At 42.7% G+C, this 27,086-nt stretch overlaps 2 protein-coding genes across 3 annotated transcripts; both read left to right on the top strand.

Annotated features, from left to right (window-relative positions):
- Nucleotides 1-6,623: 6,623 nt before the first annotated feature.
- On the top strand, nucleotides 6,624-9,023 carry LOC132980910 (probable G-protein coupled receptor 34). Its single transcript, XM_061047287.1, has 3 exons — nucleotides 6,624-6,728; nucleotides 7,948-8,101; nucleotides 8,181-9,023. The coding sequence occupies exons 2-3, from the start codon at nucleotides 7,973-7,975 to the stop codon at nucleotides 8,442-8,444; spliced, it is 393 nt and encodes a 130-aa protein (XP_060903270.1). The 5' UTR covers nucleotides 6,624-6,728; nucleotides 7,948-7,972; the 3' UTR covers nucleotides 8,445-9,023.
- Nucleotides 9,024-15,980: 6,957 nt separating this feature from the next.
- LOC132980908 (P2Y purinoceptor 14-like) lies at nucleotides 15,981-25,309 on the top strand. Of its 2 annotated transcripts, XR_009674212.1 has the most exons (4): nucleotides 15,981-16,134; nucleotides 16,227-16,486; nucleotides 21,582-23,831; nucleotides 24,991-25,309. XR_009674212.1 is itself a non-coding variant. In XM_061047285.1 (3 exons), the coding sequence occupies exons 1-3, from the start codon at nucleotides 16,021-16,023 to the stop codon at nucleotides 22,270-22,272; spliced, it is 1,065 nt and encodes a 354-aa protein (XP_060903268.1). In that variant the 5' UTR covers nucleotides 15,981-16,020; the 3' UTR covers nucleotides 22,273-24,119. The 2 variants fall into 2 exon arrangements, 1 of the variants encoding a protein (XP_060903268.1); XM_061047285.1 differs by lacking the exon at nucleotides 24,991-25,309 and having other exon boundaries at nucleotides 21,582-24,119.
- Nucleotides 25,310-27,086: the final 1,777 nt, after the last annotated feature.

Raw genomic sequence — 27,086 nt, 5'->3', positions numbered from 1 at the left:
TTGTATGCGTTAGCAAACTTTTACCAGTGAACAGCTTTCACTGTCTTTTTCTCTCAATATTAAAGGAGCAATACGTAACTCTGGCACCTAGTTATTACAATCTACAATGGAGTCCCCCAATCTACAATGGAGTCCCCCCCCCCCCCCCCCCCGAAACTGAAGGAGTCTCATACACATCCCAATCGTAAAAAAACCCAATCTCCTTTCCCTCTTATATCCGACTTCAGTGGTGACATACAATGTTTCTATGATGGATGTTTAACTGATGTCTAACATAAGGGTTGTAGAATAGTAAAGAAGCGAGTTACCTTCAGCGCTCATCTGTCTGCGAGTCAGTTTAAGTGTCTGTGTGTGAATGTCTGTTTCTCAATGCTCACTGCAATAAGATCTGAAGAGAGGCAGAGGAAGGAAGAAGAGCAGCCCGACCACACACACACACACACACACACACACACACACACACACACACACAAAATAGGAAATCACTCGCGACCACTACAGTCTTGTGCACGTACTTAAACTGTTGCATTAAGTTTTCTTCTAATTCTCTAACACAGGGTCCAAATGCATACATCCAACTGTGGGGGTTTCTGTCTTAGATTTATGTATCTCATTAACTCAAAGGGCAACACACAGGTCTCAGATACAAACACTTTCCAGATGTGGTCTCCACACCCTGAGAGGAGTTAACCTATGTCCCAGATATTTCAGATACCTCATTTTTCCCCCCTTTGAGACAAAAGTCTTGAAAAAGGGAAAAATTATACAATTATGATGTTAATTGGCCTCATAAGAATCACATAATAACACACACAGAATACTTATGATATACCCTTCTGTCCATGCTTAACCTTAGCAATATAGTAAATTTTGTGGAGTGTGAGAGTGAAAAACCCATCTGGTAGCCTTCTTTCTTTTTTATCCATCAAACAATCTAGACAGGAAAACTCTCTCACGGTCCCTCTGCCCCAGGCAACCACATATAGTACTCCAAACCAATTAAAAAGAAAAGGGTTCTGAAAACTTTATAGGATGATATATAAATGCATACACTTAAATCCTCAGAAATAAAACAAAAAAATTGTCCAAAGTCAGGCTGGTCGACCCATTGCACCTTCACATGGACCTTTCCCTACCTAACACCACTTTCCCTAAAGACCGATAAAGAAAGAAAACACCTGAGGCCTGGGCCGCTCAGACCACAACCTGGTGAGACTGCAGCTCATTTACATACCTATGGTAAAAAAAAAAAAAACCCACAACCAGGTATGTGAAGAAGTGGTCTAAGGAGGCCACTGAGGCGCTGCAGGACTGCTTCGACACCACTGACTGGGAGGTGCTGTGCAGCCCACACGGGGAGGACATCGACGGTTTAACCCACTGTATCACAGATTACATAAACTTCTGTGTTGAGAACACTGTACCCACCAAAAAAATACAGTGTTTCTCCAACAACAAACCCTGGGTGACCCCTGAGCTGAAAACCCTGCTCAATGAAAAGAAGAGGGTTTTTAGATCTGGAGATAGAGAGGAGCTGAGGAGGGTGCAGAAGGAGCTCAAGAAAAAAATCAAGGAGGGGAAAGCGAGCTACCGGGCAAAGATGGAGGAGCAATTACAACATAAAAATACAAGAGAAGTCTGGAGGGGCCTGAATAACATCTCAGGTCACAGCAGAGGTCGTGGGAGGGGCCCTGAAGCAGGAGACAGGGAGTGGGCAAATTAACTGAATCTGTTCTTCAACAGATTTGATTCTGCTCCCAACCCCACCCCCACCCACCAGAGTGCAGACCAGCCTGCTTCTCAGACACTCCATCTGAGTACCCTGAGTACCCTGCCACCCTCCTCAACAGCCCTCTCCTCCTCCTCAGACGACCCCCCAACAACCCCCTCCTCCTCCTCTTCCTCCGGCGGTCTCTCCATAACAGCTGATCAGGTGAGAAGTCAGCTGAGGAAGATCAAGGCGAGGAAGGCCACAGGTCCCGACGGCATCAGCTCCAGACTCCTGAAGGACTGTGCAGACCAGCTCTGTGAGGTCCTTCTGCACATCTTCAGCCTGAGCCTGAGACTGGAGAGGGTCCTGACTCTGTGGTGCCAGTCCCAAAGACATCTCACCCCAGGGAGCCTAACCACTTCAGACCTGTGGCCCTCACCTCTCACCTGATGAAGACCATGGAGAGGATCATCCTCAACAACCTCCGCCCCCTGGTGACTTCTAATCTGGAGCCGTCACCTACCTGCTGCAGAGATCCTGGACTCACCTGGAGAACACCGGCAGCACTGTGAGGGTCTCCAGTGCCTTTAACACCATCCAGCCTGCACTGCTCAGGGGGAAGCTAGAGAGGGCGGGAGTGGACCGTCACCTGGCTGCATCAGACTACCTCACCAACAGACCACAGTACGTGAGGCTTCAGGACTGTGAGTCTGACGTGGTGGTCTGCAGTACAGGGGCCCCTCAGGGGACAGTTCTCTCCCCTTTTCTCTTCACCCTGTACACCTCGGACTTCTGTTACAACTCTGGGAGCTGCCACCTGCAGAAGTTCTCCGATGACACAGCCATCGTGGGGTGTGTGTCTAAGGGGAGCGAGCAGGAGTACAGGCAGGTCATCATGGACTTTATCGACTGGAGTGAGCTCAACCACCTTCAGCTCAACGCCAGCAAGACAAAGGACATGGTGATTGACTTCCGCAGAAAGTCACCCCACACTGCACCGCTGAACATCCAGGGCTTGGACATCGAGAGGGTGGAGACGTACAAATACCTGGGTGTTCACCTCAACAACAAACTGGACTGGTCCCACAACACAGACGTCCTGTACAAGAAGGGCCAAAGTCGACTTCACCTGCTGAGACGACTGAGGTCCTTTGGAGTGTGCAGGACTCTGCTACAGACTTTTTATGACACTGTGGTGGCGTCTGCACTTTTCTATGCAGTGGTCTGCTGGGGAGGAGGGAGCACAGAGAGAGAGACAGGAAGAGACTGAACAGACTGGTCAGGAGGGCCAGTTCTGTCTTAGACTGTCCTCTGGACTCTGTAGAGGAGGTGGGTGAGAGGAGGATGTTAGTGAAGCTGACATCCATCATGGACAACCCCTCTCACCCCCCCACTGTGGGGGCCCTGAGCAGCTCCTTCAGCAGCAGACTCAGACACCCACCCTGCAAGACAGAGCGCTACCGCAGCTCGTTCATCCCATCTGCAGTCAGACTGTTTAATCAGACTCTTTAACAGCATCACCACCTCATGCTACACACTGTGTGTTTTATTAATAACAATAACTCTTTCCTGTGTAGTTACTGTGTAATTTTACATTATTGTATTTTTATATTTAACTGATGTAAATATGTTTGATTTGATTTTAACTTCTATTTTTATTTTTAATAATTGTATTCCCGTCCCCTGTTTTCTGGAGCTGCTGTAAAGCACAAATTTCCCCCACGGGGATCAATAAAGTTTATCTTTATCTTCAGTCTCTGTGTTTCTTCCCCTCTGTGTCAGTTCATTGTCATTTGTAGTTATGTCAGATGTTTTCCTTGTGCTCCCAGTGATTCCTCGTGGCTACCTCTGCATTTCGTCTTTTCAAGAAAGTAAGTTTTTGTTTAAATAAATATTTTTATTTACTGCACTTGGGTCCAGTTCCTGATTTTCCAGTCCCATGACAAGAAATAAGTATGCCTTACCAATATTATTATATTTTAAGCCTCTCTCCCTCATAATGTCAAAAACATGCATTAAAAGATAACTGTGGGTCTGCGAACGTGAGAGGGAGAGAGAGCTATACGGGTGAGCGAGAGTCGGGGAACGTGTCATTACGTATATAAGTGAACGGACAAGAAACAAAAAGTGAAATTGATCATCTGCTGTACGGTTTACATGTTAACCAGTGAAGTGAACTACATGTGGTATTTTTCTGGATCTCTCTAAAGCATCCGATGCTGTAAATCATGAAATTTTACTAGCTAAACTATATAGATATGGATTTAATGGAAATGTCCTGAAGTGGCTCAGTAATTATGTATATAACAGACAGCAGTATGTCAACATAAATGGTGTAGAGTCTGAGAGAACTATGATGCAGTGTGGGGTCCCACAAGGGTCCATTTTAGAGCCGTTACTGTTTCTCATATACATTAACGATCTTGAAACAGTATCAAACACAATATGCTCAGTGTTATTTGCAGATGATACTAATTTACTTGTCTCCAATAAAAATTTGTCAGAACTCATGAATGAAGTAAATAATGGCCTTCTTGCATATTCAAAATGGTTTAAAAAAAAAAGTTGGCATTAAATGTGAAAAAATCTAACTTCATGATATTTGCTGGAAAAATGAAATACAACTCTGAAATGGTGAAGTTGTATATAAATGATGAAGAAATGACTAAAGTAACATCAACAAGATTCTTAGGGATCTTAATTGATGAGAAACTTACATGGAAAGATCACATCAGCTTTGTCTGTAGTAAAGTTACAAAATCTCTGGGGATTATTGTTTTGAATTTGTGGTTTTTTACACTCTTCTTGTATCTCAACATTATATTACAGCCTAATATATCCGTATCTTACTTATTGTAATATTGTATGGGCCACCACTTTCCAAACATATCTTCATAAAATTCTATTACTCCAGAAACGTTTTGTCAGAATGGCAACTTTTTCCAAGTCCTGTGATGCAACCTCCCCTCTTTTTCTGAAGTGTAACATATTTTACAATCTTTGATATTAATATTCTTCAAATAAGTAGCTTTATTTTTAAAGTTAAATACAAGAGTGCAAACTTGCCAGAAAGCTTTAAAGCATTTTTAATTTTTAATTCTCAAGTGAACTATTACTCAACTAGACAAACCAATAACCTCTACCTACCAATGTGTCGTACATCTCGAGGACTCAATAAGACACAGGTGGAGTCAAATTATGGAACACGCATCTTTATTTACTTGATGATTTTTTGTCTTTTTCTAGATACAAATTGAGACTCAAATGTGTTGACGTCAGAAAGATTTGTAGTGAATAGTGAATTGTCCTGATTTTGTTATATTGTCTACATACTGTATGTCCTGTTTTGCTCTATTTTTATGTTTTCAATGTTTGTATGTCATTTTCAATCGGGTACATTTTATTTGTGATATTAAATATTCTTACTTTGTTATTTTTACTGTATTTTATTTTAACTTTGTTTAATCTGTTAAAGTGAGGTTTTGAGATAAGCCCTCATGGGTTTCTACCTCACCTGCACATGTGTTTTATTTCTTATTAGTTTTAATTTTCTGTTTGACTCTTGCTGTGCAAAAATGTGCAAATAAACAAAAAAACAGAAAAAAGAAACAAAAAACAGTGCAGAGCTATTGCCTTTGGACTCTTCAATAAGCTTTGAAAAATAATTCATCTTAGCCCTGCGTAGTTCAGCTACAACTTTGTTTCTTAAGCCAGTATAAATTAAATGATCAGTGTTAGTTTTAGAGATAAGACATTTTGTAAGAGCAAAGTCACATCTTTTCATTAATTGCCAAAGGTCTTGACTAAACCATGGGAGCGAGTTTGTTCTTGGTCTGCCCTTCCATGTTTTAGTGTGTTTGTCAATTAATCCAGTGATAGCTGTTGTAAAATTATCACAGCATTTGTCCACGTTATGTGTTTCTGTTACTGTGGACCAGCCATTTGCATCAAGTCCCTTTCAAATTCTGCCCTTTTCTGATTTGGGATGCCTGATTTAATGGATTTAGTGTCCTTTTTAGCATGATGAACCATTCTTTTCTTAGTCAGCTTCCTAACCACTAGTGTCATATTATGATCTGATAGGCCTGTGATCAGATTGTAAATTCTAGTTATTCTGTCTGTCCTGTTTGTGAAAACAAGGTCAATTAGACTTTTACTTGTCTTCATTATTCTAATAGGTTTATCTATTATTTGGTTATAATTAAATTTTGTAGCCAGTGTTTTCAGTTTTCGTTTAGCAACTTTATCCATCCAGTTTATATTGTAGTCCCTAAGCAGAATTGATTCAGAGGAACAATTCGATATTATGAGCAGTTTTTTCAGTTCATCATAAAAACGTACATCAAGTGAAGGCGGGTTATACAAAACAATTACATTAAAATTAATTTGTGGTGACAGAATAACATTCACCCCCAGGCATTCAAGATTACAGTCCAGCTGTATTTCTGTACCTCTAAAATGATCTCGAATGTATATCAGAACCCCCCTTCCTCTCCCCGTTAATCTGTCTTTCCTAAAGCAAGTGTATCCTGGAATGTTTATGAGGTTGGATGGTATGTCACTTCGAAGCCAGTGAGACATAAAAAGTCCAAGTTTGAGTCCACAAGCAGGTTCTGTATTTGGTCTATTTTGGGCAGAAAGCTTCTAATATTAAGGTGACCACCAAAAATACCTTTAGGTTTACATACACTGTCCCAGACCACCTTAGCATGATTCACAGTTTGAAAATACAGATGCTGACATTGTTTTATCACGGCGCAGTTCAATTGAGTTCCATTATGGACTCTAGCAAAATACAAAGGCATGTTTTACTGTCCTCTGGAGGCCACACACTGTAACGTATTTGAGTGTGTGTGTGTGTGTGTGTGTGTGTGTGTGTGTGTGTGTGTGTGTGTGTGTGTGTGTGTAACCACGTCAGTGTGTGGGTGCAGCTCTTCTTCCTCCTTTGTATCTCATCAGTCTCTTCTGAAGGAGGTAAATCACAGAGTCCCTCGGACACACAAACTGAGCACTGCAGGTAATTCATTTGTCAGTTACTACTATTACTACTACTGCACCTATTGTACTGTAAGTTACATCTCAAGTCAGATACAGAATGTAATGTATGCAAGATGCAGTACTTTTTTTTATATACTTTATTTTTCATGTTTGTTTTACAAGAAACACAGAACAAGTGAGGACTTGGGCAAAACAGTATGAATAAGATCACATACAAGAATGTAAAAGGCACAGGTACAGTACATAATGGATGGTGCATTCTAATGAAAAAATATATATTTACCACTCTTTATCTTTGTATAAATCCCATTTTCTCCAATATTCTTCTCCCTTCTCCTTTTGAAGCCGCATTTTTTCCATAAAACTGATGGAATTCACAATGTTCCTCAAGAGTCTCATGGTAGGAGGGTTCCTCTGAAGCCAACATTTAGTAATCGCTTTTTTACTTGCCACCATAGGAATGTTTGGCATGTTTTATGTTTTAACATCCTCAGGATAAAACTCATACCTTTAGGCTGCATGTTTATGTTCAAAATGTAGGAACTTGATGAAAGATATTATCTGTGTGACAATAGTGTACCACTGTTATACATGTAAATTAATGTGTTATTTCCTCTTTGCTGTCTCCATCTTTTTAAACACACTCTGTATTCATATTTAAGGTTTTATCTCTAAAAGATACTTACACATACTCCTAAATATCAGTTTTGGATGTTCGGTTTTGTTTCAAATACTAAATAGATAAATATTCAGCAAATGTTTTTTTCTCAGTTGGGTCTTTATTTAAACTTGTGTTCTGATGATCATAACACATATTGCTCCTCTCTGTCAGAGGTGTCAAACTGGGTGATCAAGTCTTCCTTTTGCCACATCGTGTGTGAGAGTTTTTTCTGCAGATGCATCCACAAAAATAAAACATACAGATGAAACATGGACATTGAAAATGAACTAAGAGAGTCAGTCTCACAGCTGCATTCCAGACTGAGAAGATCTGTAGCACAATACAGGATACAAGATTATCATTATTTCAGGTTTATTTTTAGGGAGCTGTTCCTCTTCAGAGAGTCAGGTTTTGAAGAATCGGTTTAAAGCAATGACTGTTTTTACATCTGATAAATGTGAACCTTGGTTTCCTGTTCAGTACTTTAGTTTACACGTGTCTGTTCGTGATGTGCCATTTTCCTCTTTGCTTAAACAAACTTGTGAACCCAGTCTGATGACGTTTGCACCATTTTCAGAATCTGTCTGAGATCATCCCGAACCATGACAGAAATCAGAATGACCCCGTCCCTCAACCTGTCCTCAGAAAACAACCAGACAAATGGTCACTGTGAAGAAATTGACACGCCGGGCCGTATTTACTTCACTGTGGTCTACAGTCTGGTGTTTCTGGTGAGTCTCAAATATTCAGATTTCATCTTTCTATGTCTGAGCTGTGTTGGGAAAACAATATAGTCCTTTCCCTCCTTAGGTGGGTTTAGTCCTCAACGGATTCACCCTGAGGTTTTACTTCTGCAGCGCCCAGCAGCAGACATCAAACAGTGTGACCATCTACCTGAAGAACCTGGCAGCTGCAGACTACCTAATCACCCTCTGCCTCCCCTTAAGAATCAGCCACTTCTCCAGCCGCTCAATCACCTTGTTCAGGGTCTACTGCAACTTTGGCGCCTCTGCGTTTTACCTGAACATGTACGCCAGCATCCTGTTCATGGGTTACATCGCAGCAAACAGGTAGGACTTGTCAGGACGCAAAAGACATAAAGCACCTTTATTTGAATCTCTATAAAAACAGATATCTGAACATAAAGGAGAATTTTTAGGTAAGGGACAACACTTGCCGAGCTGGCAGCCGACGCTGAGCAAGATGGCTGGAAAGGAAGGCTCTGCCCTGTTGAGGTCAGCTGCAGAGTCTTTGTGGGCAGTTCCACCACCAGGCTCCTTAAGTACATCAAGGTTTGTGGTCAAGCCATCAAAGCCCTCTCCAGTGCCACAGATCAGCTAGTTGTTGGCTTTGGATCAAGAGGAGGGACACTACCTGAGCTTTAAAACAACAGCCACAGCCAGTAGGAGTGGTTTCATATCTCTGGTAGTGATGCAGCTTCCTTAGTGCCCAGATTCTAGCAAAAGATAGTCAGACACATCCGGTTACATTTTGTGCCCTGCTTTTAGACAGTGCACTTCATGTTCATTAAAGTATGCTACCATTTTATTGTTGGTTTGATGACAACATCTTGATTTCTAGCTGACGCTAAAATAGATCTGTGGGTTTCATTGGGTAATTCGCAGGTTTTAACATATGAAACAGAAGTTCTGTTTTTTCCGTTGCAAATTAGGTTTTTGCTTGCTCATGTCATAGTAAGGTGACAGAAGTGTGCTCATTAAAGAACAACCTTACAGTCTCATGTCTGCAGTCGGACCACCATGACAGATTGAAACAAGATACTATTAATTTCAAAGTGTACTGGACGACTGGACTCTAACGTCGTTTAACAGACTATACTCTGTTTCAGCTGCTGCAGGTTTCAATGTAACGTTTAGGAGATTCTTCTTACTGTCACGTGTACCTAAAGAATATGCATCAACTAACAGCCTGTAGCTTTACGTCTCCTTCTCTACAACTGAGTAATTTAGCTGGTGACGCTTGAGTTTACGGGAGAATAAGTTGACTGGACGATCGATAGCCCCCTTTCCTTCCTGCAGCAGTACCGCTCCGGCACCAACTCCACTTGCATCCACCTGAATTTTAAAGGGTTTCTCAAAGTTTGGAGCTCCAACCAACTTTTTCTAAATCACTACAAAACAATCAACTTACAGATTTGTTGTTGTTATCCCAGGCGAGCCCCCATTTGTTACGACCAGTTCGTGTAGGCCCTAACATTCAATGGAGGTCCACACAGTCAACTTGCTTCTAAGGTATAGTGTATTCCAAACAACACAAATATACAAGGGCAGAAGGTAGTTAGTCTGGGCTGTCCAGAGGAAGAAAGGCAGAAAGCTGTGGCAGCCTGTCTTATATGCCCTGCTACTCAGGTGAAGCCCATGTGCAATCCCCAGGTAGGTGGGCGGGTCTCCCAACAACCAGCAGGCATGCCACCACCAACCACCAGATGATGCCAAAACAACAACAGCACCATGCAAAACACCATGGCCAGGGCTGTCACAGTACACAGTGTGGAATAATGAAAAAATAAACGTGTTTATTTCTGCTGCGTAATGTGGACATTTTAAAGGGAATTTCTTGGCATTTGCAGGACGCCAGACTCTGAACTGCAAACTTTTATACTTACACACAGGCTTCACTTTTTTCAAAACCAGAGGCTGCTGCTTGGTAAAATCAAAATACATAAAATGAATTCACGTGATTTCAGTTCGGAAAGTTATAACAACAGCACAAAAAAGCACTGATGCTACGAAGATGATCAGTGAAATGTTACTGTTAAATTATATTTGAGCAAAAAGTTGATGTGCAAAAAAAAACATATTTTGCCCGCCATGACGATTCTGACGGCAAGTCGGGCACCTTATTCCTTTCCGAGTTGTTGTTCCGACTTCAGCAGGTGTTCATGTGCATTTTACAACTCAGAAGCTTGTTTTTCCGATGTGTCCGACACCACAGCATAGTTCATGGTGAACGTGAGAATAGTAGATCTCCTCTCATGCTTTTGAAAACAAATGTTGCAGTGAATTGACTTGAATTCAAAGAAGTATTTCAATGCCCTTGGAGGTCATATTATGTAGCTTTACAGAAATAAAGGAAACACATGAGTAAATAAAAAAGGATCAACTGTACCTAGTTTATAGGTAGGCACAACAAACACTGACACTTCCTGTAAAAGTTTTAAAAAGATTGCAATATAACAACACACTGTGACCACCAGAGGGTGATGTAATGTCATGAATATATAAACACACTGAAGTTAGTCATCTGTGCAAAAAGAAATTATAAAGACAAGAGCAGATGGTGTTGTTTTATCATTGGACTAGTTGAGGGCAGTGAATTAACATGATTGTGACTTACTGTAACTCCTCAGAATAGAATTACTTTATTGAACCCAAACTGGGAAATTGTGGCGTTAGAGCAGCAGGTTATCCAAACACACAATATGAGTAAAAAACACAATAAATATTAAATACAAAGTAAATAAGCACTAAAGATATCAAAACTAAGAATGAGAATATATACATCCAGTATTTAACTAAGCATTACTAGTCTTTATTAAGAAAAGATTAAATACAACATACTTTGCTGGAGGTAGACGTAAATGTATTGACATAGGGAGATGTGCAATCAGTGATACATAAGTTAAAGTGCAGGAGTGGAGACATCATCAGCAGAAACTATTCAATATAACTGTGAGTAGACAGACAAATGAAGTGAACATGAGTGCAGGGATAATTTGTGAATGTAACATGTGCAGAACAGATGACAGTATGGAGAGACAGATATTATCATGATGACAGTTCTCTGCTCGCATGAGGTGAGCTGTTGTACAGAGTTATGGCCTTTGGTAAGAAAGATTTCCTGTATCTGTTCCATGTTACTGTATCAGTTAGGGTAGAACCCCTTAAAGGTAAACTTCCTCAATAAGACGCAAATAATAAAGATGTTCCTGTAACTCAATTTAATATCTCTGACAACATCCTTCTTTTTGTTAAATGGAACAGCCCTTTTTGTGTGTGTAGACAGCGCTCTACAATGTTTTGAATTTGGACCGCAGTACCCAATTTAAACACTAGGTGTCAGAGTTACATATTGCTTCTTTAATATTGACATAATGCTGATATCGGTTGATTGTGAAGGGGACTTTTTGAAAATCTGATAAAAGCTATTATTAATGTAATGTATGTTGCAGCTTTCAGCAAGCTATTTTGACTATGTGTGTATGTGTATACTTATGTACCCATCTCACTGGGGACTTTGGTTTAATTATATATTCACCAAACGGGGACAAGCTGATTGAAGTCCCATCTTTAAGATTCGAGATTCAAAAAGCTTGTGGCAGACAATGACCTTTGGTTAGAGGCTCAAACACCATAAAAACCTTCACACCAATTAGACTCACATTAAATCATACGTTCCATAAATAGGTAAAAGCAATTCAAAAGCAAGGCTCCACAGGTAGAGTACAAAATGAAGGTTCTGTCACAGTACCTGCTCCATGACTTCAGTTTGCATGAGGTTTGCTCACCTGCATTGCATCTTTAATCAACTTAACCTACAAGAGCCCTGCACCAACAGTCAGTCGTTGTGCCATTCATGGTTTGTTAAGTCACACGCCCAGCTCCAGTTTAGCCTTGTTAAATACCTGAAGAGTTTGTTTCGTTGCAGGACCTTCTTCTTCCAATTCTGCATCACTGACAACAAAGCCTGCCAGCCAGTTACCTCCAGCTGACTGCCTCACCCCCAGCCCTGGACACCTCCCTCCTGCACGTTTCTAAATAAAGTTATTTTTGACACCTTACCTGTTGGTCTGCATTTGGGTTCAGCCGCATATGTGACAGGTTCATTCAGTCCCATTCAGTGCACAGGCAGGCGAAAAAACATGAGGGAGGACACAAAGGGATTAAATACACAGGCAATCAGGGGACAACAAGATGCAGGTGAGTTTAATCAGGGCGGGGCTGACACGCAAAGCGGGAAAAATGAGGAGCAGGATCTGAAACACAGAGACAAGGGTAGGTAACAAAATAAAACTGAAAATGACAATAATTAAAAACTACAAGAAACTAAACAGATAGGGAACATTTGTGGGGTCCCCTATTGGAAAAGCTTTAAAGGTCACATATCCTCCTCTTCTTCTTCTTCTTCTTCAGTGTAAATAAGTCTCAGATCTCCCCAAAACATGTGTGTGAAGTTTCTTGTTCTAAATCCTCTCTGATCCTGTATTTGATCATGTCTATAAACCCATCTATTTCAGCCCTGCTCAGAACAGGCTGTTTCTGTGTCTGTACCTTTAAATATGTAAATGAGCTGTGTCTGACCACGCCCCCTCTCTGGAAGGACTTGGGTGTAATCAGTGCTTTCTCGCTCCATGTCCTATTGTTTACAGTGAGAAGGCAGACTCAGAGGGCAGAACAAACACCTAGCTGTGGGAGTGTCACCCACCTGGGGGAGGGGCTACTGCCCTTTGTGATGTCATGAAGGGAAAATCTTCAAACGGCCTGTTTGAGAACACATTTTCTGAAAAGTGGAGCAGGCAGAAGACGGAGAGGATGGACTTTTCTCATCATTGGGGGGTTTGTAGACGGACTAGAGACACATGTTAGAGTTAGAAAACCTTGGTAAAGTGTATTTTGCAATATATATTACTCTTTAAAGCATCTGTGTGTGTGTGTGTGTGTGTGTGTGTGTGTGTGTCCGCGTGTCCTTCCTGTTGACATGTAAATAATGAGTCATGATCTCAATAGTGTCAGTGTGCAGCTCTTCTTCCTCCCTCTTCTCATCAGTCCTTCCTGATGTGAACGCTGAAAAAGGAAGTGGGTCACAGACACACACGAGCTGCGACGCGAACAGGTGAGCACTGCAGATAATTATGTTTTCTGCACTTCTACAGAACAACAAACATGGGTTAAACCTTAATGATAGAAATACTGCAAGCTACAGCTCATGTCAAATACAGAATGTAAATTTGTCTTTTTCTGAATGTAAGACATTGTTGTTTCATCATTGATTTAAGGCTGCTTATTCAGTTTTTATCAAGTTTTTTGTATTCTGTATTCAGAAGAAAAACACTTAACACCTTACTCTCTAAAGATTGTTGTTACACATTTCTGGTGTATTTGTCAAAGAGGGTTGATGTGTCCTTTTAAAAAACATCATCAGGGTAAAACACGCCTTGAGGATGCACGTAGGATAGGTAGTAACTTCATAAAAGAATCTCACCTTGTGTCTACATCGATTTCTGCCAGAGTGTCGTACTTGTTTTCATTGTCAAACATGAGAGGAAAATGTCTGCATGGTGGGAGTCTGACATCGAAAGGAGTCGTGAAACAAACATCGGTATCGTCTTTCCGGTAATTGATATTTTAATAGATAGTTATCTCCTCTCTGTCAGAGGTTTTTAGGTACAGTAACTGACTGCTGAACACAGACTCACCGCTGGTTTCATACAACAGTCTATTGCATGAAGCAGTATGTTTCAGGTATATGCTTAAAGGTTTAATATGCGACTTTTAGAGAAGGGGTCCAGTAAATGTTGCACTTCAGCACCAGTCTCTCAATCCCAAAACAAAGCTGTCCTTTCAGCGCACCGCCTCCCCTCCTCCTCCACCACCCCTCCTTTAGTGTTCTGACCAACTGCAACCATTTCAACGACTGATATTCATTCAGATACGCAGCAAAAGTTGATTCATTTCTCATTTCTTTCCTTCTTAAGTAAAAAAGTCTTATATCCAGTTTGGAAATTATTTTGGTTCTCCTTGAATTGTACTCTTGAACTCGATGAACTTCTGCCGCCATGCCTTAAAGTCAGGGTTGGTAATTTTCTCCAGATCCACTTTTTAAGATTTTGGTTGAAATTGTCTTTATGTCCTGACAGAAATTAATAACTCATGTTCTCTGAAAAAGGAACAAAGAAAATCCATCATCTGTATCAGTTTGTAAGTCTGTAAAAACTTTGACCAATGTCTGCCACGAGGTACCAATCTGATGAACCAATCAGACGCCTCCCTGTCTCCCTGCTCGCTCTCTATCTCTTGTGTGCTCTAGCCCACACTCAAAGCTTGAGCTGAGGTCCGCTTCTGGAGCAACGACACTCGTGCTTTTAAGTGAGGGGGCGTGGCTTTAGAGGGCGCACAGAGGGGAGGGGGAGGGGGTGCAGACGAAGCACTGAGGGAATGCTACTTTCAAAATCATGCTAGTTTTAGAAAATTACCAACCCTGCCTTTAACTAACAAGCGTCCCTGAGTTGGCGGGGCCGTCTCTATTCCCCCACATGGTTACAGGGCTAACGATTAGACTAGGAGGGGTTCACTTAAAAAATTCTGAATGAAAAATGTTTGGGACTCACAGTACGGAAAACAACGAACCGCAGAGGGAGTTTGACTTCATTCTGTTTTAGGATATCTTTTATTTCTGCTAAATTAATCTTTAAAATTGCCCATAAAAAAAACCTGTAAAATGTTCAAAAACTATTCATCTGTGAAGGGATTTTAAGGATTCAGAGATAGAACAGGAAACTGTAGCAGCCATTTACTTACTTCCTAATTGTTCAATGCAGAGATAGTCATTGTTATGTCACCAACTGGTTTGTGAACTTCCGCTTTACACCTTCTGTTTGGCACTTTTGAGCATTGTCTTCCAGCCAGCCAGAAGTTACCTTTTTGCTGCACACCTATTGTCAGTGGGCTCTGGTCTGAATCATGGCCCAGTTGGTTCCATAATGACCTACAGTTTAGTCTGTGTTCACACTGGGGGGCATTTACAAGCGGACCAACATGTGTGATGCACTTGGAGAATGCTCTCTAGTTGGTCAGAATTTCTTGTGGTAGTAATCCCTGAAGTAAGCAAAGACTAGTTGACTCCTGATTGGCTGTGGTTGCTCCAAAGACACTTTACAATTTCTAAACAGACAGGCGACGACACTGATAGATGTCGGCTCTGCACATTGGTTTTTGTAAAGTTTGAATTGATCACTGTTTGAAAATGAGGCGCAACTGCCGCTGTAAAATAATGACTTCATGTAGGCGCTCATCGAGACAGTTCAGGAGAAGGCGCGTGTTAATCCGAGCGAGTAGGCTACATTTCGGTGTTCCTGTTTGCTGTTGAAAGTTGTGACCTTATAAAGTCATCTGACCAAATCTCTATGAGCAACTGCAACGTCTGTCCACGATTCCTCAGGCTGCCTTTGTGGTAGTTAAAGGCCGACAATCCTACCCATAATGCACTGCGTGACTGGCTACAGTAGCTTGTTTAATCCATCAAAGCACAGTGCCTCATGCAGTCCGGTCAGATTGAGGTTGGTTCTTGAAACGAACTACACCGGAGTCCGAAATAAAAGATCAGCAGGTGTCATGGCACGCCCTCTCTCTAAGAGCCCACAGGCCACCAACAAACTGTAGAGTTACAGATGCTAACAAGCTAACTTAGCATCTCTTCAGTCTGTAACCAGCTTCTGTTGAGCGTACAGGAGCAGATTCTAGACTTCATCTGGAGTCTTGGTTTGCCCAGCCCCTCTGGTTACCTGTTGTGTATTTTAGTTCAGAATATTCCTGTTGCTGCTGTGGTGATATGTCACTTCCTCTAAGCTTTTACCACTTCCATTTTCAAATGCTCCTTCAGCTCTCCTGGGCTATTCGGAAACATTTGGAGCATGGAAGGAAATGGACTGTCCAACCGCACAAACATCAACGGGTCGTCGCACTGCGATCAGGTCAAACCTTCAGCCGACCTTTTCTTCACTGTGGTCTACAGTCTGGTGTTTCTGGTGAGTCTCAAATACTCAGATTTCCTCTTTCTATGTCCTTCGAAAGCACTCTGATTTCTTGGTACATCAATCTGATCGTTTTCCGCCCTTAGGTGGGTTTAGTCCTCAACGGATTCACCCTGAAGGTTTACTTCTTCAGCGCTCACCAGCAGGTGTCCAGCAGCGTGACCATCTACCTGAAGAACCTGGTAGCTGCAGACTTCCTGCTCACCCTCAGCCTCCCCTTAAGAATCGGCCACTTCGCCAGCCGCTCTGTCACCATGTTCAGGGTCTACTGCAACTTTGGCGCCTCTGCGTTTTACCTGAACATGTACGCCAGCATCCTGTTCATGGGTTACATCGCAGCAAACAGGTAGGACTTGTCAGGACGCAAAAGACATGAAGCACCTTTATTTGAATTTCTATAAAAACAGATATCTGAACATTAAGGAGAATTTTTAGGTAAGGGACAACACTTGCAGAGCTGGCAGACAGTGTGTTTATCTAATTCAAAGCAGCTGGTTTTATCTAAAAAAAAAAAAAACAGGCTAACTTCATTTCAATGAAGGCAAGAGGACAGTATGGAAAGCATTCCAGTTTGTCTTTTTAGTCAAAGTTGAATTGACGAGTCACATTTAAGCAAAGCAGTCCATGGAGAGCAACAGAAGCTGAATACATCGCCCGAAATGTAATTCAAGAAGTTATCATTCACCATGTGACAGCGGTTTAACTCTTTATGCATCACTATGCAGATTTTTACTGACAAAAATCTGGTCGTGGACATTGATTCTTGACTCAAACTTTTCTTTAGCATTACTTCTACCCGCTAAATACCGAATGAAACTTTGGCCAGTGAAGGGCAGCCAGAAGGCGACTAGCCATTTTCCATTTACTTATGTTTACAGACCTTTACACCTCATTGCTCTGTAGGAAAAGAATAGTATGTGAGCAAGTAAATGGACATGAGTTTATATAGCACTTTTCTAGTCTTCTGACTACTCAGAGCTCTTATACACCGCAGGTCACACCGATACATTCACACACTGATGGCTATGTAGTGAGACCATTTGAAGTAATGAATCCCATTAATTGGTATTCATATGCCGCCAAGGCAGCGGGGTTAAGTGTCTTGCCCAAGGACACATCGGATGTGTTGCTGCAGGAGATGGGGATCGAATCCTCAACCTACCGGTTGAGAGACGACTCTACCACCTGAGCTACAGCGACCCTGTGGTGTGTGCTGCTTCACTACAAAGTCACACCTACAACTACTGGCCTGGCAGGTGTATTACAGTGTTCATAGGAATTTTCTGCACAGCGGTTGTTTTCAAAACATTGTCGTCTGAACGTGAAACATTTTTGAAAATGAAAATCAAGTCCCATGTATGGAAGCTGGGGCCCTCCAGGCGGGTGGTCTGGGTTATGTTCCAACCTGTGGCTCTTTTCTCCACTTTCTCTCTCCAGTTTCTGACTATATCCACTGTCCTGTCTCTAAATAAATCTTAAAACGCCCAAAAACAATCCTTAAAGGCAGGGTTGGTCATTTTCTCCAGATACACTTTTTTAAGATTTTGGTTGAAACTGTTCAACCCTGCCTTTAAATGTACAGGCTGCAGTGTTGTGATGGCTCTCCACATGGACTTAAAATGTTTGATATATGTGAAGCAAACATTTCAGGAACAAAGAGGCTAGTGACAAGTCTAAAAACCTCAGACTATCAGTTCTGTTCACTGACCACAAGGACAAACTGAAACAAGACCAGAGTCTGAATACAAAGTTTACTGAGAAACTGAACTTTACATTGTTCAACAGACTATAAATATTTGGCCTCAGCTGCTGCAGGTTTTCATGTCATGATAAGGAAGTGTGATCATTTGGTCATGTAAGCTAAAAAAAAACACAAAGATGTGGTTTGCTGCAGTATCGAGTAGATGTAACCCTTACCCTATCCCCTGCAGCGAATGCTGATTTAACCGATATCTGACGGTCCTTTTTATTTAACTGTTTTGGTGTAAAGTGTAGTATTGTGTTGTGTGCTATATTTCAAATGCTGTTGTCTTGCATCAGAGCTGTGGTCTCCTAACCTAGAGGACATGTTGCACAATGATAGCATCCATACGTGACTCTGTGGCTAACAACACAAACATCAACACACATTTTTAAACTCGTCTTTCCTGTTTTTATAAACGCAAAAGATAAAAACCCATTTCTTTACAGAACAAGGCTGTGTCCATTTTTATTCTTGTTCACTAGCATGAGAACCTGAGTTTAACCAGATAATGGGCCCAATAAAGTCAAAAACACAACAATAACTTTTTATTCATTAACAGGAAAACATTTGTATTCAGTTGTTGTGAATTATTAGTATCCTTGTATGCCATTTATATTTGGACCATTCAACTCATGATTTGTGCAGAAAGCTCATTCCACTGCAGGAAGTCGGTTTAAGACCAGAATAATCACCAGTTTACAGAATAATGTTTTACATTTCAAAGCTGGCACTCAGAGTAAAAACTCAAACATAATTTGGGTTTTTGTAGAGGATAACAAGTTAAAGTCGAAACAGGATGTGAATCTAGATTAACTGATTTTGCATTCCTACCTTAAATAATCAGGTTATAGTTTACTTTAAAACATCAAAGTAGATCAAAAGAATCAATTCAGTTTGTGAAATGATGACTTGGAAAGATCTATTCACAGTTAAAAAGCAAGATTTTGAATGCAAAAACTTTTTTGCCAGTTGGGGACAGACCTCATCCATCATCATCATCCATCCATCCATCATTTCATCCATCCATTTATCTATCTATCATACATCATTTCATCCATCCATCCATTTATCTATCTATCATCTATCCATCCATCATTTCATCCATCCATCATTTCATCCATCCATTTTTCCACACATCTATCATTTCATCCATCCATCCATCCACTTATCCATCCATCCATCATTTCATCCATCCATTTTTCCACACATCTATCATTTCATCCATCCATCCATCCACTTATCAATCATCCATCCATCCACTTATCAATCATCCATCCATCCAACATCATCATCATCCATCCACTTATCAATCCATCCATCCATCCATCATCATTCATCCATCCATCCACTTATCAATCCATCCATCCATCCACTTATCAATCATCCATCCATCCATCCAATATCATCATCATCCATCCAGCCATCCAACATCATCATCCATCCATCCATCCATCCATCATCATCATCAAACCATCCATCCATCCAACATCATCATCATCAAACCATCCATCCATCCAACATCATCATCATCAAACCATCCAGCCATCCAACATCATCATCCATCCATCCATCCATCCATCCATCCATCATCCATCAATCCATCCATCCATCCATCCATCCATCATCATTCATCCATCCATCCACTTATCAATCCATCCATCCATCCATCCATCCACTTATCAATCCATCCAATATCATCATCATCCATCCAGCCATCCAACATCATCATCCATCCATCCATCCATCCATCCATCCATCCATCCATCCATCATCCATCCACTTATCAATCCATCCATCCATCCAACATCATCATCATCATCCATCCATCCATCCATCATCATCATCATCAAACCATCCATCCATCCATCCAACATCATCATCCATCCACTTATCAATCCATCCATCCATCCAACATCATCATCCATCCATCCATCCAACATCATCATCATCATCATCAAACCATCCAGCCATCCAACATCATCATCCATCCATCCATCCATCCATCATCCATCCACTTATCAATCCATCCATCCATCCAACATCATCATCATCATCCATCCATCCATCCAACATCATCATCATCAAACCATCCAGCCATCCAACATCATCATCCATCCATCCATCCATCCATCATCCATCCACTTATCAATCCATCCATCCATCCATCATCATTCATCCATCCATCCACTTATCAATCCATCCATCCACTTATCAATCATCCATCCATCCATCATCATTCATCCATCCATCCAACATCATCATCATCATCCATCCATCCATCCAACATCATCATCAAACCATCCATCCATCCATCCATCCAACATCATCATCATCAAACCATCCATCCATCCAACATCATCATCATCAAACCATCCATCCATCCAACATCATCATCCATCCATCCATCCAACATCATCATCATCAAACCATCCAGCCATCCAACATCATCATCCATCCATCCATCCATCCATCCATCATCCATCCACTTATCAATCCATCCATCCATCCAACATCATCATCATCATCCATCCATCCATCCAACATCATCATCATCAAACCATCCAGCCATCCAACATCATCATCCATCCATCCATCCATCCATCCATCATCCATCCACTTATCAATCCATCCATCCATCCAACATCATCATCATCATCCATCCATCCATCCAACATCATCATCATCAAACCATCCAGCCATCCAACATCATCATCCATCCATCCATCCATCCATCCATCATCCATCCACTTATCAATCCATCCATCCATCCATCATCATTCATCCATCCATCCACTTATCAATCCATCCATCCACTTATCAATCATCCATCCATCCATCCAATATCATCATCATCCATCCAGCCATCCAACATCATCATCCATCCATCCATCCATCCATCCATCCATCATCCATCCACTTATCAATCCATCCATCCATCCAACATCATCATCATCCATCCATCCATCCAACATCATCATCAAACCATCCATCCATCCATTCAACATCATCATCCATCCACTTATCAATCCATCCATCCATCCAACATCATCATCATCATCCATCCATCCATCCATCCAACATCATCATCATCAAACCATCCAGCCATCCAACATCATCATCCATCCATCCATCCATCCATCCATCCAACATCATCATCATCATCATCAAACCATCCATCCATCCAACATCATCATCATCAAACCATCCATCCATCCAACATCATCATCCATCCATCCACTTATCAATCAGCCATCCATCCATCCAACATCATCATCCATCCATCCACTTATCAATCAGCCATCCATCCATCCAACATCATCCTTCCACATACCCATCCAGGAAAGCTGATAAAGAAATATATAAATATGTATTCTTGTGATTTTTCATTTGGCACATTCCATTTGGTGTTTTAGTATTTTGTCTTTTAACAAACAAATTGGGCTGGTATGCTTGGTAGGTTAGATCTCGTGACTTCTGTTTGGTTTTCACTTTTAAAGTAAAGTATGAAAATGTGGACTAAAGATGGAAGGACGGTTTCAAAACACTGAAGTGTAGTGGCCCCTTCTGGACAGCAGGGGGAGGTGCAAATCTTTTTTATTTTTCATCCATTGGGTTTTTTTCTGATTAAAGCAACATCCTCTGGTCATCGCGTTTGCTCTGAGTAATCTCCTGACGCTTTCCTCTTCCCTCTCTGCAGGTATCTAAAGATCGTCCATCCTTTAGGGACACACATCTTTCAGACAGTGCGAGCCGCCCACATCATCTCTGCGGTAACCTGGGTTGTCCTCTTGGCCATAATGACCACCTACGTCACCCAGTCGTTCCTCACCGAGGAACAATTGCTGTCCGTCCCAAATACCCTGAGCTGTGACGCTCTGCACAGTGAACAACTCAGCCTCTTCTACAAAGTCATCCACACCTTGTCTGCGGCCATCTTCATCATCGTCCTCGTCTCCCTCATCTTCTTCTACCACGGCACCTCCCGCAGGCTGTCAGCAGCACAGCAGAGACAGCAAGCGTCCTCCGGATCCAAGAAGCTCGCCAAGTCCCGCAGGAACATGTTGGTGCTGGTCAGCGTCTTCTGCGTCTGCTTCGTCCCGTACCACCTGGTCCGCCTGCCGTACGCTTTCCTGAGGGGGTGGTGCTCATGGAGGCAGGCCTTCTTCTACCTGAAGGAGCTGACCGTCATGGTGTCCGTTCTCAACGTCTGCCTGGACCCGCTCATCTATTTCATCTTCTGTAAAGCCTTCAGGGCCCAGCTGAGGTTGAGGAGGGTGTTCAGCGCCAGAGAGGATCCGACGCACAGGGCGAGCGCAGAGAGGAGGAGCAGCAACTTGCGGATGAGCACCATCATGTTCAACAAGAAGTCATCACTCACAGCCACTTAGCCCATCAGCGTGCTTTAGGGCACCTGGATTGCTGGGAGTGTTTACCCCCTTGGTTTGGACACACTCTGATGAGGAACAAGAGAAGTTCAATATCAGAGTCATTGGTCATCCCCCTTTTTTGCACAATTGATTTTGTTGGTAGGTTAACTCAGAGCCAGCCCTAACCAATTTGGCGCCCTAGGCAAGATTTCAGCAGTTGCCCCTTATATTGCATCCAGTTTGACCACTAATCACAATATTCATAGACTTAAAGAAAACTGGCATACAGCTTTATATTTACCAGAATTTCTTCATTTTAAAATAAAAAATATTTCTAAACAAACGTGACTAAAATGGCAATAACACTAATATTTCTTATAAATAAATACAAATAACTAGTGTAACAGAACAAACAATATCAAACAGTGCAGGGAGCAGAAGTGGTCACAGACGGCCCAGGGATGACAGGGGATGGTTTTAAATGTTTATGATTGCATCTGGAGAGAGAAGATGGGCATTTGTGAAACAATGGGAATTTTATAATATAGTGTGAAAACAAAATATTATTTTCTGTTCAGCACAGTATAGAAATCTCAGCACAGTTTTTCAGGTGAGCCCAAACGTTTTCCTTACAACCAGACCTACAGCATGCACAACTATCTATCCAGTGAGGACTTCTAGCACAAAATGTGAGGACTTAATAGCACTTCATGCTATTAAACATAAATGCTCTAAAGGCAAGAGTTTAAAACTATTAATGACAACAGGAGGTGGAAAATAAACATTTCAATCGACTAGGGTGAAAGCTAACTAAGTACACAAAGATGTCAATAAATATAAAAGTAGGTTTTGTGTCCAACAACATAGCTTACTTCACAAAAGAAGAAGTGTATTTCTTACACTGGTTATTTTCTTAACATGAATAATCTTTACCTTATGAAAATACAGTGGAACTAACTGATGTTAATTCAAGCTACTGATTAGGAATTAGGAAACACAGACATTACTATCATCCATGACAAAACTAGCTTCACTACAACAGATAAATCATTGATCTGTGCAGCACGTTACCTCTGTGTCTTTTTCATATTATTCCTCCTCTTCTTTTTCGTCCCTGGGCTCCCGAGGGCTTTGTTGTTATTGTTTTTTTTACATTACGGTCATTTATAAACGTGATATTAATTGGTACACTCATTGTCACTCACTTCACATAAGTCACCTGCCCTCCTCCTCCACAACGAGCAGCTGTGTTGTGATGCGCCGCGTCAAGCAAGAGACAAGAAAATAGAGCCTTTTTAAATGTGTGAAGTAGCCTAGTTGTGTTTTCATGGCTTCTTTCATAACGTTACCAATTAATAGCATGAAAATTATATTAGATAAATAATATTTACACACATTTTTTCTTCTATTTCTTCTTCTTATCTTCAACTTTTCTGCCTCATTAATTTTGGGCGCCAGTGGTGCCCCCTATGGATGCTGGCGCCCCTAGCATTTACCTATACTGCCTATGCCACGGGCCGGCCCTGGGTTAACTAACGGCCGTCTTGGAGCAACATCCCCTGGTGGAATGAGGCAAGGAGGTAAATGAGGACATCAGATGGGCGTGGTCAGAGGATGCCATGACACAATCACCACCATTTGCTTGATAAGTGCAAGAAATACAAACATGAACTTGTGTTTGTGTTGTATACCTGTATTTTTTTATTTGTACTTTTAAGTCACTTTGTTAGCATGAAGTCATTGTTATAGAGAATACTTTGCAGAATGATCACTGGGAAAATTGTGAATCTGTTGATGGATGGTATGTTGTTTGGGTGAAGGAGACGGGTGTGAAAGAAGAGTGGAATAAATCTAATTCAAGTGTAAAACTTCCTTTTTCAATGCCCGATGATTAAAGCTCATCGGATTCAAAGGGGAGAAGTAATCCAGGCTGCACGAGCATAACACCTGAGGGACCACGAAAACCTCTTTTAGAAGTCTTACCGATCTAACATAAACACATGTAGTTCTTAAGAAGGAAACTACCGGCTATTATGAGGAGGAAAGGTAGTGTTGTAGTCATGATGACCCGCTAACTGAGACCTAGACATGCCCAAGACTGGAGTGCTCCGAGACCGAGACGAGACCAAGACATTTAGGGATTCAGACTGAGTCAAGACCAAGACATGCTCGAGACCGGGACAAGACCATAAATATCTCTTCATCTTGTGTTTAGGGGGCGTGTCACTCACTTAAGACTGTAACATCGGGAAGTTTGCGGTCGTAACCGGGGGATAAAAATCAAACACCAAATGCTTTTAGAACGAAATGTAATGATGTGGGGGAAAAAAGCCTATCAGTGGTCTTGATATAAAGTCCGGAGTCCGCCCAGTCTGAGACCGAGACGAGACCTTGAAAATTTGTCTGAAGACAGATTTCGAGTACTACAACACTCAGGAAGGGAGTGTTACTAGAGCATATTAGATTTGGGACTGGGGAGTTATCTAAACTTTTATCTGCCCAATTCCACAATCCGCGGTGAGGACCCACAATGCCAAGCGCGACTAGTACGCATGGCAGTGATGGAGTGCGGACCGCCCTGTGCTGGTGCAAAACAAGCCATGGGTGTGAAAATACCCGTTGGCAGTCATTTCAAAACCTGCTATCGAATGTTGTATGTAGCATGTACTGCATACTGCCTCCAACAGTAGCACCCATCCATCCATTATCTATACCGCTCTTTCTCTTTTTGTGACGCAGGAAGCCGATCCAGGCTGTCATTGGGTGAGAGGCGGGGTTACACCCTGGACTGTTCACCAGCCAATCACAGAGCTGACATATAGAGACAGACAACCAGACACACTCACATTCAGAGAGTCAGCAGTTAACCTAACGAGCATGTGTTTGAACTGTGGGAGGAAGACGGAGAACCAGGAGAGAACCCACACATGAAGAACATGCAGACTACACACAGAGAGACTCCTGAAGGACGGGGATTCAAACCAGGAACCTCCTCACAGAGAGACTCCTGTCAGATGGGGATTCAAACCAGGAACCTCCTCACAGAGAGACTCCTGTCACACGGGGATTCGAACCAGGAACCTCCTCACAGAGAGACTCCTGACAGACGGGGATTCGAACCAGGAACCTCCTCACAGAGACTCCCGACAGACGGGGATTCAAACCAGGAACCTCCTCACAGAGAGACTCCTGTCACACGGGGATTCGAACCAGGAACCTCCTCACAGAGAGACTCCTGACAGATGGGGATTTGAACCAGGAACCTCCACACAGAGAGACTCCTGACAGACGGGGATTCGAACCAGGAACCTTCGAACCAGGAACCTCCTCACAGAGAGACTCCTGTCAGACGGGGATTCAAACCAGGAACCTCCTCACAGAGAGACTCCTGACAGACGGGGATTCAAACCAGGAACCTCCTCACAGAGAGACTCCTGTCAGATGGGGATTCAAACCAGGAACCTCCTCACAGAGAGACTCCTGTCACACGGGGATTCGAACCAGGAACCTCCTCACAGAGAGACTCCTGACAGACGGGGATTCGAACCAGGAACCTCCTCACAGAGACTCCTGTCACACGGGGATTCGAACCAGGAACCTCCTCACAGAGAGACTCCTGACAGACGGGGATTCGAACCAGGAACCTCCTCACAGAGACTCCCGACAGACGGGGATTCAAACCAGGAACCTCCTCACAGAGAGACTCCTGTCACACGGGGATTCGAACCAGGAACCTCCTCACAGAGAGACTCCTGACAGATGGGGATTTGAACCAGGAACCTCCACACAGAGAGACTCCTGACAGACGGGGATTCGAACCAGGAACCTTCGAACCAGGAACCTCCTCACAGAGAGACTCCTGTCAGACGGGGATTCAAACCAGGAACCTCCTCACAGAGAGACTCCTGACAGACGGGGATTCAAACCAGGAACCTCCTCACAGAGAGACTCCTGTCAGACGGGGATTCAAACCAGGAACCTCCTCACAGAGAGACTCCTGTCACACGGGGATTCGAACCAGGAACCTCCTCACAGAGAGACTCCTGACAGACGGGGATTCGAACCAGGAACCTCCTCACAGAGACTCCCGACAGACGGGGATTCAAACCAGGAACCTCCTCACAGAGAGACTCCTGTCACACGGGGATTCGAACCAGGAACCTCCTCACAGAGAGACTCCTGACAGATGGGGATTTGAACCAGGAACCTCCACACAGAGAGACTCCTGACAGACGGGGATTCGAACCAGGAACCTTCGAACCAGGAACCTCCTCACAGAGAGACTCCTGTCAGACGGGGATTCAAACCAGGAACCTCCTCACAGAGAGACTCCTGACAGACGGGGATTCAAACCAGGAACCTCCTCACAGAGAGACTCCTGTCAGATGGGGATTCAAACCAGGAACCTCCTCACAGAGAGACTCCTGTCACACGGGGATTCGAACCAGGAACCTCCTCACAGAGAGACTCCTGACAGACGGGGATTCGAACCAGGAACCTCCTCACAGAGACTCCTGTCACACGGGGATTCGAACCAGGAACCTCCTCACAGAGAGACTCCTGACAGACGGGGATTCGAACCAGGAACCTCCTCACAGAGACTCCCGACAGACGGGGATTCAAACCAGGAACCTCCTCACAGAGAGACTCCTGTCACACGGGGATTCGAACCAGGAACCTCCTCACAGAGAGACTCCTGACAGATGGGGATTTGAACCAGGAACCTCCACACAGAGAGACTCCTGACAGACGGGGATTCGAACCAGGAACCTTCGAACCAGGAACCTCCTCACAGAGAGACTCCTGTCAGACGGGGATTCAAACCAGGAACCTCC

The sequence above is a fragment of the Labrus mixtus genome, chromosome 9 (assembly GCF_963584025.1).
Source record: "Labrus mixtus chromosome 9, fLabMix1.1, whole genome shotgun sequence".
In the NCBI taxonomy this organism is placed as follows: Eukaryota; Metazoa; Chordata; class Actinopteri; order Labriformes; family Labridae; genus Labrus; species Labrus mixtus.
The sequence above is the reverse complement of the archived record's forward strand: the minus strand, read 5'-3'. Positions and strand labels throughout refer to the sequence as shown.